Consider the following 19,332-nt stretch of genomic DNA (forward strand, 5'->3'; position numbering starts at 1 on the left):
TGCTCAAACTCTACTTTGTAAAGTTATTTTAGAACTCTAGAGGATCCAAAACCTCTTTAGGCCAATTTAGAACTAAAATAAAGAAATTATTCAAGGTACAAAATTATCCTAGTATTACAAATTATAGTCCGAAAATTGAGGATCGAATCATTGCTAATTTTCACACTACATTTTCACAAACTCTACTTATTCAAATCCTAGCAAAAATACTCATATCATTTAATTTGAAAAAAAAGTAATGATCCTACAATTGAATATCAATTTAAGGTTGTTTTTCCTTTGGTAATTTTTTTTCGAGTTTCTCTTCACTTGGTTGATGGAAAATGTATTGTATCTTTCGTCTTCCTGATTAATAGGTAAGGAATTAAAGCCCGTTTTACCCAGTTCAAGAAGAGCATCTTAAAATCTTCAAATCGCCAACATGTATTATTTTAGAAAATAGCTACAACTTTACTCAACATTCCAAACTATATGTATACCTAATTTGTATTTCTTAATTAACGGAACTAAACTGAGTCAATTCACCTACCAAGTTCCTCATGTTTTTGTTTTGATATATAAGTTTTCTCAGAGTTCAATTAGAAACAATCAATCCAACCAATTTCTCTAATCTCATATACTTGACCAATCTCAAATTTATCTAATCTCATATAATCATCTACAATAATTGCATAAAACACCCAAAATCTTCCAAAAAAATCGAATTACCTGCTTAAGATGCCTATTCTGTAGCAAATCCAGTTGTATGGGTTCCTGTAATCGTCACCAAATAATCAATTAATATAAATTCCATGAAAAATTCCCAATTAATCAATTTAAACAATTGACGAATAAGATGAATAAGATTGAAAAAGCAGTTAACATGACTTCACATAATTATAAAATTAAAAATAATAGTAAACATGAATTCACACAATCACCATGAAGTAAAAATTAAGATTAAAAAAAAAACCAACAAAATATGGAACATTACCTAATACTTACTGCACACATATCAACTCCCATAAGCTCCACATTCTAATAGCCTTACAAATCAAATAAATAAAATGGAATAGCAACCCATATATTTATAGCAGGGGGATGGATACAAAAGAAAAACTCAAAATACTTTGGATTAAAGTCTTTATTAATTAAGTGATTAATTAATTGATTCATAAATTAATAAAATTCTTGGTGCAAAACGGATGAATACAAAAGTTGGAGAGGGAAGGAGTGCATTATCATTGATTTTAAGGGTAAATTATATTAAATGGATTAAATTAAATGAGAGAGTAAAGGTTGGAGATGAATGAGGGGGGGGGATAGGGAAAGACTTAAGGACTCAAAAGGTTGGGGTGAAAACTGAAAAGGTTGGACATGTAGTAGGAAGAGAAGACACGTGGCAAGTAGAAGAATAGGATAGCAACAACAAAGTGACACATGGCATATATGGTTTTAGTTTTTAAATACTAGGTAATTGATATAGATATACGAGTAACTAATGTTTAAAGGGCTCCTAAATTCTAATGTTTCTTTTTATCCATCTAAAAAAAAAGTTATTATCGTCAACAATATTCATAATAATATAAATATTAATTTCCATTATACCCTTAAATTTATGTACGTGCAGACGTGCTACAACTTACAACTCCATTCAAGCAATATACTTTTTATATTCATCTAGCATATTTTGCGAGTATATTTAACAAATTAAATCAATACGTACTCGTGTAGTCATCTAGCATATTCTGCGAATATATTTGACAAATTAAATCGTACTCGTGTAGTCGTATAAATTAAGGAAAATGATACGATAAAAGTTGCTTTGTTCAACACAAACAACGATCGATGACATGACATTAGCTACGTACCCCTTTTAATCATAGTAAACGGACGTACAATAATATTATTGCATGATGTACTACAGTTATCTAGATTCATGCAATAAAAATAACACTCTTTATTTTTCACAAACACATAACATTCGGCCAGTACAATTTTCGCAACCCGGGCCGTTACATTTTCAAGACAATTACGTACTCTTTCCGTCCCTTTTTAATTAGCAAGGCCTAGTGCAAAAGCATCTCCGGCGAAGGCCTTTGCAATCACCTCCTGGGAATCCTTCAGTTTGGCAAACACTTTCACAGTTTCTGTTGGTAGCGCATGGTCCTTTGAATTTGTGACTTGGTGATTCGCATGTTCTGGCTTCTGCTACCCTTGGCCCAACGTCTTTACCATAACAAAAAAAAGGAAATTAGTAAATTGATAAAATAAAATACAGTCACTATAAGAAATAGTACCATTAACGATGGAAAATCCCGTCGCTAAATGCCAATAATCGTTGATTAGCGACGGGATTTTCTGTCGCAAATCCATCATAAAAGGGGTTGTCATTAATGAAAAATCTCGTCGTTAACCCGTTGTAAACGACATTTGTGACTGTTGTTCCCGTCTTTGTTTGGTGGTTTGTCCCCGTCGCAAAAGGCTTTTGCAACGGAATTTTTGACCCGTCGTTATTAGGTTATCGTTAAAGATACAGATTCTTGTATTGAATAAAATTAATAAAATTTTGCAAAAATCAAAGTTTCATTGCACAAACATTTGAGAACGTGACAACTCTCCTCGTTCGTTTTTTCTATAACAAGAGAAAGTAGAGTTTTGAAGAGTATAATATGTGGATTAAACCTTTTACGGAGTACATTAAACTCGGGGATTAAGATTAACCAACATTTGTATATGCCGATTGTTTTGTACCATGATATATTGTTGTGAACCAAAAGGTATATATATATTATGCTCCGGCCTCATCTTAGATCATTGTTACAAAAATCATTGAACATTTACAGTGGTGGATCTAGAAATTGTGCTAAACAGGATCACTATTATTAAAATTAATGAAAAAGCAACTAATGTACGGAGTAAGTACTTTTTAATATGAATTAATGAAAAATCAACTAAAATTATGCAAATATTTTTAGTTAAGTGGGTTCAAGTGACCCTACTTGTTATGCATTGGCTACGTCACTGAGCATTTGAACCATGAAAAAGAATTTCTCGGTATGTACTTATACCAAGTTAATAACAATAATTATATGAGTAGTAATATTATCCAAGGAGATTATGTTGTGCGTTATATCATAGTAATTAAATTTGACAAGATAATATTTGTATTTAATTTATTATGTTATTGATTTAATTTGTACCTGCGGCCAAGACAAGGAGGACGACCAGAAAAACAGCAGTGAAAGGCCTCATTATTGGCTGCTTCAAACTTATGCTCTAGAAAGAAAATATACGTCGAGAGAAAAATATGGAAAATGTGTTTATGTGATAGTGTGATACAACTCACGACTTCCATAGAGGCTTATTTATATAGGAAATATATTGCCCTAAAAGAAAAAGGGCCAAAGACCTAATATTAGGAACTTATTTAATGAAATTTCTATAAGTGCAACTTCATGCATGTGGACTCACCTAATCACTACTAAATTTATGAAAGTTAATATAATTGTTTAAATAGATAAATTTTCATTAGGCATGCAGTTAGGCTCGATCCTGATATTTTTAATGCAAATTGAAAGTTAAGAGTTCTATCATGTACATTTTGTTAACGTGTACGGAGTAAAGGATTTTGAAATCCTTCTTGGGTAACATCGGGCATGGGATAACGGAATAACGTGGTCATTAAACGCTTTGGAAATTATTCTAATTATTAGGTACAAAGTATATATATCTTAAAATACCACGACCTTATCATTTAAGGTACGACGCGATCGAATAGATTCCATAACAGAGCCAATATGATTCCGAATAAGAGAAATAATGAACCTCCATGTAAAAACTAATTTGAATTATATTTTAGCAATGAAGAGGGAGGAAAACACAATACTCCACTTTTGGGGTCAAGGCTCGACCATTTTGGTTTAGATTTGTTGCAGAGAGTAACTTGGACAACACGTTATGCAAAACGGCCCGATTTGCAGAAATACCAATGAAAGAACACATAAGGAAGATAATAGTGGCAACCCATAAGGAGTTGTGCGCTATCATAACGTAGATACCGATCATGAATTGAATGCCACCATGGTGCCATATAGGGATTGCATGAGTATATACACTTCGATCGACCAATAAATATAACATACGGAGTATCATGGTTCGAAACAATAGACATTAGACCATATCAAGCAGAACACACCGGCATTTTTTTTTGTTTGACAAAAGCACAACACCAACATTGACGTACATATATTATATACTATAATAGTTATCTTTTTGGTAGAATTTTAATGTTATTGTAATTCTATCCCTAATTCTACCCCTTATACTATTATTATCTTATTTTGACTCTTAGTAATGTTATTTGTTATTATCTTTTACCAATTTTTTATTTTTATTTTAATAAATATGTATTAGTTATATATTTCCTGACGTGTAAACCCTACGTGGACGCTCTCTTGAAAAAACTCCCCTTTGAAATTTTATGTTGATAGTGCGATATGGATGAACATATAAAGTCATATATTTATAACAAAAAAAATATAGTTTAATGTAAGTAAAATTCTAATGTAAATATCGTAGGATAAAATTTTCACACGTAGAATTAGAGTTCGACGTCTAAGTAAACGTCCTAAGAAAATGTACGTTTCAAACTGTTAATACGGAGTAATTGCGATTTGGATAGCAAGAGTGTTTACGTCATCTTGGGTTTTCATTGATTATGTCTATCTTTTAAAAGGAGTGTTTATGTCTAAAAGGGGTTTTCAATTTTTCATTGTTTAGGTGGTCTATCTTTTAAAAGGGGATCGGTTTTCATATACGGTAATGTATTTTTATTATTTTTGTTTTATTATTAATTAATTAATTTAATTATAATTTAATTATACTCGATGACGTGAAAATTCTATATGGCGCTCCGAAAATTCTTCAAAAAACTCCTATTTATATATATATATATTAAATTATAAAAAGTTGACATTTTGAAATACTATGCATTTCTGACTAGATAAACCTATCATGATATTAATTATTTGATTCAAAAAGAAAAAGAAAATGAGGAAAGAAAAAAGCAAGCCAGCCAGCCAATGTGGACTAGTGAAAAAGAGTGACTAGTGTTTTTTTTTTTTTCTTCCTGTTTTTTATTATTTTAAAGTGGGTTGAAAAAGAGTGGGCCTTACATTATGTCCCAAAAAAGATGGGTTGATTAAAACTAGACAAAGTAAGGTGCGTTGTCTAGGGTACGAAGTTGTCTTCATGCCTGCACCTTCACGAGTCCATTACTCGTGCATTATTGTGATTCAGTATCTAAACGGGCCCCTATCATTTAATCGTTTCCTATGTTTGATTACTTTTTCACCAACCCACCTTCAAATAATTCAAATTCATGATGAATCGGATTATAATCTCAAACTAGTATTTAGGCCCGAGCGATGTCCCGGATTATTTCGTGAATAACAATAATTATCATATTTTTTTAATGAAATTTTGTTTGAGTGTTTTCAGAAGATATTTTTTCTATATTATATTAATATTAGTGTTGAAATTAGAGATTGCAAGTTCGGAGCTTATGCAAACCATATATCTCTTTTTGAAATGAAAATGGATATAGCATGGATATCTCCACTAATTAAACAAAAATTTGTTTAGCCGAACTGTGGAAATGAGAGCACTTTAATTCTAATCTTATATTCTGACCTCCATTAGGTGAAACATCCTTGCAAAAAAAATTATGAATGGCCAAGATTTGAGAATTCTACCTCTTGTTCAAAACAAGCGTATTCAATCACTATGTCAAAAAAATTTAATATGTACATCCCTCGGTTCTTTTTACTTGCAACACCTTATTTTTCACGTTTGCCAATGCAAGACTTGAATAATTAATATCTTTAACTATCAATAAGTACAAATTATAAACAATTGACATATGAAAAATATATATTAAACTAACAAGATACCACATGAATATGTTTTTCCTAAGTATATACTGAGTATCATCTCTATTATATAAGGAAACGGCTAGGACGGTGTAAATACTCATTGGCCTATTTCACCCTTTACTAAAATTATAAAAATTAAAATAAATTTAATACAAAACTTTTTTATATTACAATGTATTACGTAAAAGGGAATCAATTTAAAAGATACATATCAAAATCACCAAATATTTAAAACTAAGAAAAAAAAATGAATAAAAAAGTAATTAACCAAATAAGTGTGATTGTGTGTGCGCTTTGAAATTATAAGCACGCATCACATGCATAGAAAATTAGTAAAAAATAAATATGGGCTGGGCCGTTTGGATGTTGTGGTGTCGTCAGAATGAAAAAAGGAGTGAAACAAGTCTGATATTGATAAACCGTACCACATGACCGGTTTGTTTTTTGGCAGTAGGCAATTTGGCTCCGTCTTGCCAATTGCTATAGAGCCCATAGAGGCATAGACCATAGTACACAAACTTCAGGGGTTCGCATTGATTTTTTTTTACCCTGTTTAATATCTACTATTATCTCCGTTCTTAAATGATTTTTATGTTTACTATTTACACGGTAATTAAGAAATATTTTTTTTTAACGCAAAAACGGAGAATATTATATTAGCATGTCATCGTTTATGGCTCTTTACAAAAGATTGTCGGGCAATACCCAAAAACTTGTAGCCCGATCCATGATAAAATGCAAACAACTATACTACCCAAATCTAGATTACCAAAAACTACCCCACCCTTTAACTTTACAATCCCTTCACTGCTTTGCATCCAAATAGGGTTGGGGGGGAAAGCTAAACCAACTACTCGCCCGTCCGCGAAACTTCTTGTCCATGTTGCTTGTCACGAACCACATTTAGAGTCTTTGTAGTAACTGTCGTTGGGATTGTGCCGAACATTATCTCTCTGGTAACTGTCACCACTGCATCCTCCTCTGGGGGTGTCTTTTCCAAATCAATAACTGATGCTGATTTTCCTTGCGTGTTAGACGATTGACCTTCATCCCTCAAGCCTCGCCTTGCTTGCTGAAAGCTCTGTCTGGTAATTAAGGAATATTGGTGAACATGTAATGGTGGATTGGTGGGGTAACAAATGGGGAAATGAGTGATTATAAATTGTACAACAATGTGAGAGGATGAAAATTAATATTTCGTATTAAAGTATTGCGAGTGGGTAAGCTATGGTGGATTCTTATAATAAAACATTACAAGTTGCATGTTAAAGTGAGCCAAATGAGAGTATAAATGTTTAATTTATATGTTAAAAATTGTATAAAGTAAAGTGTAAAAAACTTTCTAGAACATACTAAAACGGAAAACATAAAGAACTTTCATAAACGGAGTAATTCATATCTACTAAAGGTGAATATTCTTTATTTAAACTAGTGTTGGCGCAAATTATGTATGCTAAACACAATGGTGGATCAAGAAATTATATATTAAGTGGGGTTATTGTTGAAAAATTAAAGACAATAACGAAGGAATTAGGCATGGTAAAACCACACCTTTAATATCTATCTACTAAAGGTGAATATCTTTATTTAAGCTAGTGTTAACACGAATTATGTATGCGTAACACAATGGTGGATCAAGAAATTATATATTAAGTGGGATAATAGTTGAAAAATTAAAGACAACTACGGAGGAATTAGGCGTGGTAAAACCACAACTTTAATATCCTCATTTAAAATACAAATTAAATTGGACGAGATGATATATAAAATAGTGAGACGATTTTCTTGAGTCACACCTTGGCTATTCCTTGCTTAAAATTAATTTTATTAATTGATCCAACTATTTTTTATTGATAACTAGATTAGATCCCGTGCACGCACGGATTTTGATCATTTTTTTCACAAAATATTTAACTGAATATATCTCCCAAATTACTGCATAGTTATAACATTTATAACATACTCGTTTAAATGTATTCATATTCATCTAATTGCATATTTAAAATGTTAATATGGTAATTTGACCAAAATATTGAGTGATATATTTTCCATTACTAATATAGCGATTGACTAAAATATTGCCAATTTAGAATAATTATTATTACGTCGTATCTATTATTGCCATAATTTATAAACTAAATATATTTTGTTTCCATACATAAATAGTTTATATAAAAAAGGTAGAGAATAAAACTAAAATCAAACAGATACACTTTTTTTAGGAAAGTAATTTTTGACCGGAAAAAATCGCACCAGAAATTGACACGTGTCATTCCTGGTGTCTCTTTTAATATATAGTAATAGATTGATTTTTCCTTGTTACTTTTTATTTTCAAGGGAAAAGTTAAGCAACCGGTTTATATCACAACTTGATTTGATATAAAATGCATGCTTAACTTTTCTCTCAAACAGAAGTAGCAAAGCAAGTTGGTTTTTTTTGTAGTCGGAATGATTGTGGAATACATATTGGGTACGGTGGAGGCGGCAAGTGGTGGGTTCAAGTAGTCCGAATTTGATGTTGGGTTCAAGTTTAATTAGTTAATGCGAGAAAGTTTCATTGATCAGTGCTGGCATTGAAAATGTGAATGTTACAGTGACTAGATCGAACAAGCTAAAATTAAAGTATATGAAATACGAAATAACGTAATAAGTTAAAAAAGAACATTACGTTCAAACATAGACGTAACATAACTACATAAATACATAAGATAGTTAAATCAAGTTCTTACGAAATTACTTCTATCACAAATCTTTATATAACTCCAATCGAACTTCAAACAAAAAACACGTACATGCATCATTTCATTAATAGTAATCGATTGGGGTAGTGGTGATTAACAAAGTAACATACTCCGTACAATGGTACAACCGAGTGATTCAAACATATAGATGCTACAATTTTATTATCGTTCAACTAATAACCATACATATATGATATATCCACCTCTCAACTACAAGGTTAAGGATGGAAATTGCACACACTTAATTAACATTAATTATGTTAATTAATTAAACGCAGGGTCCCGTGCACATACATCTTCTGCGAAAGCCTTTACATTCACCACCTGAAAATCGTTCGCTGTTGCAAGTGTTCTCACAATTCCTGCTGCTAGTACAAATTCCCTTGAACCTATGACTTGGTGATGAACACATTCTTGCTTCTACTACTCTTGGCCCTATGTCTTTTTTATTCATAACAAGGAGAAAAAATGATCGAGTTAGATAACTACGTCACATACTGCTAAGTTACGGTAAGATGTCAAAAGATATGCTCGATATACTATAAGATACTCAGTATATGTTTAAATTTCATTTCTTAACACATCATAAAACAAAAACAAAAACAAAAAATCGTAAATGGTCAAGGAAATCAACATGTTTGTTTTATAAGAGACGGGGTTTGATAGATCCAATGTCTCTAGTAGTAGTACGGCCAGTGAAAATCCTCGATCATCATCTTAAAACATATTTCTAAATGAATAGTGTGAAAAGTCAAAATGATGCAGATATTAAGAAACGAAGAAGCATTAAAAATTTATGAAAGTAAGTGGTTAATTATGTGACATACACTATATAAACTAATTTAGAATTTATAGAGAAGACGTGATTAGTTTTCTTATTATTCGAACTTTAATTTGATACTTCATACGACGTACAAGGATCGAAAAATAATGACATTATAAGTTATAAGTTTTAGAAAGGAAGAGGAATAAAATGTACCTGTGGCCAAAACAAGGAAGAGCACAAGGAAAAGAGCAGCAAAAGGCCTCATTGATTGCTTCATAATTAAGCTCTTAATTAAGAAGATGTTTAGTGAAATTAACTTGTAGAAGTTGTATTTGGTGAGTGAGCAAGATAACAACACTAGAGGTTACTTATATAGGATTAGATATTTGTGGTTCCAATATTATAATTGTGATCACCCATCCCTTTTATGTGGCTCATATCAAAACTATTTCTTTTCCAATTAAAAAAGATAAAGAAGAAAAAATACTTTCTCATAAATTGTCAATTAATTGGCGGTAGGGTTGAGCACAACACGGTACCCTGTTAAAATTTCAGAAATCAGAATCATATCGGAACTTGTTGCAACAGGTTTCTAAAAATGGGAACCGGAATCGAAACCGAAACACTGTTGTAACAGGTTCCTGAAAATGAGAACCGGAACCGGAACCTGTTCTAAGGTTCTAATTCAGGGTACCCTGTCATTTAAAACTTCAAATAAAATATTGATAATTTATTGGACAAAATATGTACTTTATGCTTTGGGCTTTAATTGTTTTATAGATTAGGCTTAAATTGTAATTCTATATTTATATGTTCCAAAGATTAGCTTGGATTGTTTTATATTTTGGACATAGAAAACATTTTTATTTGTCCCGGTCCCTTATTTTGGGTACTTCAATTCATATTAGAATTGATATGTACAAGGTACCCAACAAGGTACCCATTCCGGAAATTGAGAACCGAAACCGGAACCTGTTGCAACAGGTTCCCGATTTCGTTATCCGGAACCAGAACCTGCACAACAGGTTCCGATTCCGAAACCTCAGGTTCCTAACAGGTTCCAATTTCGATTCAGGGTACCCTGACATTTTTTCTCACCCGGGTCATCCCTAATTGGTGCTACCGGGCCCATTTACCTTTGGTAAAGAATTTGAATGTACATGTGATCAAAATAAGAAGGTAATTTTCCCTTAAAAAGGTTAGAAGGTGGATAATTTTTTACCGCAAATTAGATTATGGACATATTGTGCACAATAATTATTACGCAATGAAGGTATACAAATGTACGTAGCATATGTAACTAAAAGAACATGCGATTATAGTAGATAGAAACGAGATTTTTTTTTATATGATTTTTTTTAAAAAAATATACAAAGTAATTCATATGATGCACTTTTGTCATAATATCATAGTGAGTATAGTGCACATATGTCCATAACTGAGGACATCACTTGTGCTCTTTTGCTAAACAATGAGTATTGTTATGCACCTTTGTTCATTTTCTATGTCTATAGTCCGGATTATACACCTGTGTTCATTTAATTTGCAACACAATGAGTATCATACACATATGTCCATATTCCAATCTATACACCTGTATTCATTTGCTACACAGTGAGCATCGTGATGTCCATGGTCCACGCTGTACATTTGTGTGCATTTGTGTGTATATGTCCATAGTCTAGGTTGTACACTTGTGTTCATTTCCTACGCAGTACATGAGTATCGTGCACATATATCCATAATCCACGCATTGAGTTTTATACCCCTAAAAATGAAGACTATTCAATTCTCATATTTCGTATTAACTTGTACTTTTCAAATATCTAAAATTTGCACGAAGTAGTTGTTAATAAAACGAAATTAAAGATAAACGTAAATAATACTTTCAACTTTGTTAATGAATTGTAGCTTTCATTAATTTATTAGTGTAGCATAGTACTACTACTTAATTTGCATATTGCAAAGTTACCACAACTATAATACAAGTATTAGTACACACTTTGTATATAAGATTATATATAGATATACATAGTATACTGCATCCACTCGATTGTGGATGAATGAAGATGATGTAAAGAGAACACGTGCGTCAAATTGCTTTTATTTTTAATGCAAATTTTAACCAATGTCAAGCTGATTATTGATGACGAGGAACGCGCACGTGGCACACCATCGGTTAATTAAGCGCAAGGCTTGGTGCACATACATCTTCTACGAAAACCTTGACAACTTCCTCCAGAAAATTTCACAGAATTGCAATTAGTTTCACAATTCCTGCTGCTAAAACATATTCCTTTGAACGTGGGACTTGGACTAGCACATATCCTTGCTTCTGCTACTTTTGTACTTACCTCTGCTCCCCATATACAAAAAAATGTGTTAGATTCATGAAAATTGGAAACAAATAGTGTATATGTACTGAGTATTAGTTTAGATGAATTTGCATCAGAAATGATATGGTAGAAAAATTAATGTAAATTGGCCTGGCCTGGCATGACACATGCCTGTTGTAATGGCCACGCCATTCCATGGACATCATTTTTGAAATTTGGCAAGAGCCCGACACAAGTACAATGAGCCGACACGCTTATTTTTTAAACAATAACAAAAAATGTCTTAAAATTAGTAAGAGAGTCAAGCCAGTTAGCTAGCACGGGACGATCCACCCCAACATGATACGTGGGACGGGATGTGCATACACCTCATTAATGAAAGAGAAGCACGAGCCCGACACTGACCCTATACTTAGACAAGTAGCTAACAAACAAAAGAATTCCTCCATCTTTTTTTGAATTATTGTTGCTTTTTGACATCATTGTTCTTTCAAAATAATATTCAAGAAAAGGAACTTGCAAAGGCAAAAAGTGACTAATGCTTTATTCTTGAAATTCTTTATCTCAAATGGATGCGTAAAACAAAAATATTAATTTAAAAGAAGGTAAGAATAGAATTATGAACCTGTTGTCAAGACGAGTAAGAACACAAGGAAGAAAGCAACAAATGGCCTCATTGACATCTTCATAATTTGCAAAAAGAATAGCTTTTGTTTTAAAATACTAATGTATAAAATTGTTTTGCAAATTAACTAACATAAACAAAAAATTATTTACAGGAGAAAATGATTCATAATTAAAAGTTACTACATTCCAAATTAATATGGAACACTTGTTTTACGGATTTATCTCGCTACCTAGAACACTAGAAGCTAACGCGTAAATTTAATCCAATCAATTAAAAATAGACCTTACATTATGGATTAACACAAATTAACTAGATTTTTTTTGATAATGTGGTTTAAAATTAACCTCTCTAGAGAAATTAAATCTGGAGTTTACTAAATTCGAGTCCGATCCAATGATCGGCAATAAATATGGAGTTTACTAAATTGGCGTTCCATCCCTAATTGTGGATGGGCAATAAATCTAGAGTACGGTGTCCCCAATCATCATTGGTGGGCGATATTCACAAGCATTTACAAATAAAAGGTTCTCAATTATACACAACAAAATTAAGTTACAATCCATAACATTTTTGTGTTTATAGACACGTTCATAATAAGTGTGGTACTACATGTAATTACATAGTACATTGTAATTATAAAATATACAAATTTATATTTATAAGTATTGAACAACTAACAAAATTAGATTATCAATTCAATATTTCATTTTGGATAAAAAGGGGAAAATAAGTAAAAATAAACAAATACGGATTACATGAATTTGAGTAACTAAAAAAATTGAAGGTAAAATCAAGTGGGGTCAGATATATATATATATATATATATATATATATATATATATATATATATATATATATATATATATATATATATATATATATATATATATATATATATATATATATATATATATATATATATATATATATGTCGGGTTAAAACCAAGTCAGTTCAATATTAAGCCGGTTAGATAATAATTCGGGTCAAATCAGATCGGGTCAAATCGATGTCGGTTAAATAACAGTTCAGGTCAAACCAAATCGGGTCAAATCATATACTTACTGGGTAAAATTGGTGTCCGTTGGAGTTCTGGTCTGGTCAAACCGGTATTAGGTGGAGTTTGGGTCAAATCCAACCGGTGAAGGGTGAAGTTCAGGTCGGATCAAACTGGTTATTGGTGGAGTTCAAATCGGATGAAACGGGTGTCAGGTAGAGTTAAATCGGTTAAAGATCGGGTTTGGGTCCTCGATTTCCGGGTCAAACCAGTTCGGTTATAGTTCGAAACATATGGTTTTTCCGAGTCGGGTCTACATCCGCCCCTAATTACGCAAGAAAGGTATACAAATGTACGTAGTAGTATATGTAGTTAAAAGAACATGGGATTATATTAGATAGAAACAAGATATTTTTTATAGGAATATTTTTTAAAAAAACATACAGAGTAATTCATATGATGCGCTTTTGTCATAATATCATAGTGAGTATAGTGCACATGTGTCCATAATTGAGGACATCACATGTGTCCTTTCGCTAAACAATGAGTATTGCTGTACACCTTTGTTCATTTGCTATGTCTATAGGCCGTATTATACACATGTGTTCATTTAATTTGCTACACAATGAATATCATGCACATATGTCCATATTTCAGTCTATACACATGTGTCCATTTGCTACATAGCTAGCATCGTGATGTCCATGGTCCACGTTGTACGTTTGTGTTCATTTGTCACACAATGGCATTGTGTACACATATGTCCATAATCTAGGTTGTACACTTGTGTTCATTTCCTACGCAGTACATGGTTTTCGTGCACATATGTCCATAATCCACGCATTGAGTTTTATACCCCTAAAAATGACAACCATTCTCTTATTTTCGTATTAACTTGTACTTTTCAAATATCTAAATTTGGCACGAAATAGTTGTTATTAAACGAAATCTAATATATGTATATAAAAGAGGCATATTTTCTTAATTATTAGAGCGCCATGTAGGAAATATAATGGATGGTTTCGGCCAATGAAAAATAAGATTTCTAATTTAATAAGATTTCTAATTTATTTTTGAATTAAAAAAATTGAGTGCCAAGTAGATAATTAATTAGGTGTCACATGGATATTTTAATTAATTAATTACCAATATATACAACTCCATCCAAAATCAAACACTCTAATAATTAAAAAATAAATCTAAAATAAAATTCATCCAAAATCAAATACTAATTAATCTAAATTAAAGTTCAATCCAAAATCAAACACTAATCAAATATTAGAGCGCCACGTAGGAAATATAATGGTTTTGACAAATGAAAAATAAGATTTCGGAATTATTTTTGAATTATAAAATTCGAGTGCCACGTAGATAAAAGTTAGGTGCCACGTAGATATTTTAGTTATTTAATTAATAATATTACGCATACACAGTTTTCCAAAATTAAACACGCTAATAATTAAAAAATAAATCTAAAATGAAATTCAATCCAAAATATAAAAAAAATCTAATCAAATATATAAAATATTGCATTTTTATTTTTAACTTAACAATTTAATAGAATTCGTGCATCACACGGGCTAAAATCTAGTTACTAATATATACAACTCTATCCAAAATCAAACACTCTAATAATTAAAAAAAATAACTCTAAAATAAAATTCATCCAGAATAGAACACTAATCTGAAATAAATTCAATCTTAAATCAAATATTAATCCAATATTAGAGCACCACATAGGAAATCTAATTGTTTCAGCCAAAGAAAAATAAGATTTCGAAATTACTTTTTGAATTAAAAAATCAAGTGCCATGTAGATAAATAATTAGGTTCCACATATATATTTTTATTAATTAATTACTAATATTACGCATATAAAATTTCATCCAAAATAAAATACTATAATGATTTAAAAATAAATCTAAAATGAAATTCAATCCAAAATAAAAAAAAATAATCTTACCTAATTTATAAAATATAGCAATTGGTATATATAGGAGTTTTATTTTAACTTAACAATCTAATCTAATCTATTAACAATCTAATCTAATCTAATCTATTCTCAAACCGCCGTGCATCGCACGGGCTAAAAACTAATATATATAAATAAAGGAGGCATATTTACTGAGCTATTAGAGCGCCACGTAGAAAATCTCATGGTTTCGACCAATGAAAAATAAGATTTTCAATTTATTTTTGAATTAAAAAAAATTGAGTACCATATAGATAATGTGTCATGTAGATATTTTATTTAATTCATTAATTATTAATATATTCAACTCCATCCAAAATCAAACACCCTAACAATTATAAAAAAAAACTAAAATAAAATTCATCCAAAATCAAACACTAATCTCAAAAAAATTTAATCCAGAATCAAACACTAATCCAATATTAGAGCGTCCCTTAGGAAATCTAATGGTTTCGGTCAATAAAAAAATAAGATTTCGAAATTATTTTTCAATTGCAAAAGTTGAATGACACGTAGATAAATAATTAGGTGCCACATATATATTTTTATTAATTAATTACTAATATTACGCATATACAACTTCATTAAAAATCAAACACTCTAAAAGTTAAAAAATAAATATAATACGGAATTCAATCCAAAATAAAAAAAAAAACTAATCTAATCTAATATATAAAATAAAGCAGTTGGTATATTGAAAATCTAATCTAATATATTAAAAATCGTGTAGGTTTTTTTTTTCTTTTTTTTTTTCCATTTGCATTTGCTCTTGTAGTGGTATTTTTTGTATTTTGTATAGTTTGTACATTGAATTTTGTATGTAAGTTATGAGAGCTTGATGAATCTTGTTTAAGACTCAAGAAAGTCTCTAACTTGTCCAATTTGTCAAGTGTGTGATCAACTAGGTTTGACTTGATCTTTTCATTCCCCCCCCCCCCCAAAAGGGGAGCCAAATCCTAGGTGCACACAAATGATGTAATTGAATTTGAACATAGAAAATCAAAGCTCAAAATATAAGAAAGTGCACAAAATACCCGTACAGCTTTCAAATATTAAACTTCGATGGATTCGCCACCAAACATTTTAAGGGTCCCGTTTGGAAGGACCAAAGTTGACTCTTTTTGGACAAGGCATTGAATCTTGAAACCGAATGTGTGAGATTCGGGTACGGGAACGAACCGCTTATTTTGGTAGGCTTTAGAAACACATTCAAACACAAGACAAAGATTGTTTTGCTAAATCCTAATTATGGCACTAGGTTGGTTGAATCATGCATTTAGAAACATTTAAAGTGCTAGTTGTACATGGTCACTTTTCTTTAAAGTTAATTCAAGGAACCTATGGCCGGTTTGTCCAAAAATTATCTTTGTTAAGCGTGATATAACCTTTTGTATATTTTTGTATTTAGCATGTTGGGTGATGAAAGCAATAAACACATAAAGCATCATCACAAATAGAAAATGAATTATTGAAATGCGTACAAAACCACATCGCCTTGGAAAGGCGAGTAAAGAGTGCGGTATTGAAATTGCGGTATTAAAATTGTACTATTGCATTTGATATCCGAACGCCAAGCAACTTCTTAATAATAAGTGTGCCCAACACGGATTCAATTCTCTAGAAAATCTAAAATATAATTTAATCCAAAATAAAACATTAATCCAATATTAGAGCTCCACGTAAGAAATCTAATGGTTTCGGCCAAAGAAAAATTAGATTTCGAAATTATTTTTGAATTATAAAAGTCGAGTGCCACGTAGACAAATAATTAGGTGCCACGTAGATATTTTTAATTATTTAATTATTTAATTATTAATATTACGCATGTACAGTTTCATCCAAAATCAAACACGCTAATAATTAAAAAATATATCTAAAATGAAATTCAATCCAAAATAAAAAAAACTACTATAATCTAATATATAAAATATAGCAATTGGTGTATATAAGAGATTTTTTTAAACTTAACAATTTAATAGAATCCGTGCATCGCACAGGCTAAAATCTAGTTAAAGATAAGCGTAAATAATACTTGCAACTTTCTTAATGAATTGTAGTTTTCATTAATTTATTAGTTCGAAATTTGAACATTGCAAAGTTACCACAACTATAATACAAGTATTAGTACACACTTTGTATATAAGATTATATATAGATATACATAGAACACTGCATCAACTCGATTGTTGATGAATGAAGATGATGTATAGCGAACGCGCGCGCCAAACTGTTATTTTTTTTTTTTACATATTTATGCAAATTTTAACCAATGTGAAGCTGATTATTGATAACGAGGAACGCGCACGTGGCACACCATTGGTTAATTAAGCGCAAGGCTTGGTGCACATGCATCTTCTACGAAAACCTTGACAACTTCCTCCAGAAAATTTCACAGAATTGCAATTAGTTTCACAATTCCTGCTGCTAAAACATATTCCTTTGAACGTGGGACTTGGACTAGCACATATCCTTGCTTCTGCTACTTTTGTACTTACCTCTGCTCCCCATATACAAAAAAATGTGTTAGATTCATGAAAATTGGAAACAAATAGCGTATATGTACTGAGTATTAGATTAGATGAATTTGCATCAGAAATGATATGGTAGAAAAATTAATGTAAATTGGCCTGGCCTGGCATGACACATGCCTGTTGTAATGGCCACGCCACTCCATGGACATCATTTTTGAAATTTGGCAAGAGCCCGACACAAGTACAATGAGCCGACACGCTTATTTTTTAAACAATAACAAAAAATGTCTTAAAATTAGTAAGAGAGTCAAGCCAGTCAGCTAGCACGGGACGATCCACCCCAACATGATACGTGGGACGGGATGTGCATACACCTCATTAATGAAAGAGAAGCACGAGCCCGACACTGACCCTATACTTAGACAAGTAGCTAACAAACAAAAGAATTCCTCCATCTTTTTTTGAATTATTGTTGCTTTTTGACATCATTGTTCTTTCAAAATAATATTCAAGAAAAGGAACTTGCAAAGGCAAAAAGAAACTAATGCTTTATTCTTGAAATTCTTTATCTCAAATGGATGCGTAGAACAAAAATATTAATTTAAAAGAAGGTAAGAATAGAATTATGAACCTGTTGTCAAGACGAGTAAGAACACAAGGAAGAAAGCAACAAATGGCCTCATTGACATCTTCATAATTTGCAAAAAGAATAGCTTTTGTTTTAAAATACTAATGTATAAAATTGTTTTGCAAATTAACTAACATAAATTAAAAATTATTTATAGGAGAAAATGATTCATAATTAAAAGTTACTACATTCCAAATTAATATGGAACACTTGTTTTACGGATTTATCTCGCTACCTAGAACACTAGAAGCTAACGCGTAAATTTAATCCAATCAATTAAAAATAGACCTTACATTATGGATTAACACAAATTAACTAGATTTTTTTTGATAATGTGGTTTAAAATTAACCTCTCTAGAGAAAATAAATCTGGAGTTTACTAAATTCGAGTCCGATCCAATGATCGGCAATAAATATGGAGTTTACTAAATTGGCGTTCCATCCCTAATTGTGGATGGGCAATAAATCTAGAGTACGGTGTCCCTAATCATCCTTGGTGGGCGATATTCACAAGCATTTACAAATAAAAGGTTCTCCCCGCCATTCTTGGCTCATTTGCGCCAAAAAAAAAAACAAAAAAAAGGTTCTCAATTATACACAACAAAATTAAGTTACAATCCATAACATTTTTGTGTTTATAGACACGTTCATAATAAGGGGAAATGATAAATCCAAAGAATAATTTCACTTCTTTCAAGGAAATCACCTTTAAAAAAATGTGGATTTCCTTGGAAGAAGTTAAAATTTCCTTGGATTTATCACTTCCCCATAATAAGTGTGGTACTACATGTAATTACATAGTACATTGTAATTATAAAATATACAAATTTATATTTATAAGTATTGAACAACTAACAAAATTAGATTATCAATTCAATAT

General features: G+C 31.1%; 1 protein-coding gene and 1 long non-coding RNA gene across 2 annotated transcripts; both read right to left on the reverse strand.

Moving 5' to 3' along the window:
* Positions 1-1,775: 1,775 nt before the first annotated feature.
* Positions 1,776-3,344, reverse strand: LOC110794460 (defensin-like protein). The gene is made up of 2 exons (XM_021999445.2): positions 3,183-3,344; positions 1,776-2,208 (listed from the first exon to the last, which is right to left on the reverse strand). Exons 1-2 carry the CDS (start codon positions 3,232-3,234, stop codon positions 2,039-2,041), a joined length of 222 nt encoding a protein of 73 aa, XP_021855137.1. The 5' UTR covers positions 3,235-3,344; the 3' UTR covers positions 1,776-2,038.
* Positions 3,345-17,392: 14,048 nt separating this feature from the next.
* LOC130460876 (uncharacterized) lies at positions 17,393-18,704 on the reverse strand. The gene is made up of 2 exons (XR_008921061.1): positions 18,456-18,704; positions 17,393-17,850 (listed from the first exon to the last, which is right to left on the reverse strand). It is a non-coding gene; the product is annotated as an uncharacterized lncRNA (long non-coding RNA).
* Positions 18,705-19,332: the final 628 nt, after the last annotated feature.

The sequence above is a fragment of the Spinacia oleracea genome, chromosome 5 (genome assembly GCF_020520425.1).
Source record: "Spinacia oleracea cultivar Varoflay chromosome 5, BTI_SOV_V1, whole genome shotgun sequence".
NCBI lineage: Eukaryota > Viridiplantae > Streptophyta > Magnoliopsida > Caryophyllales > Amaranthaceae > Spinacia > Spinacia oleracea.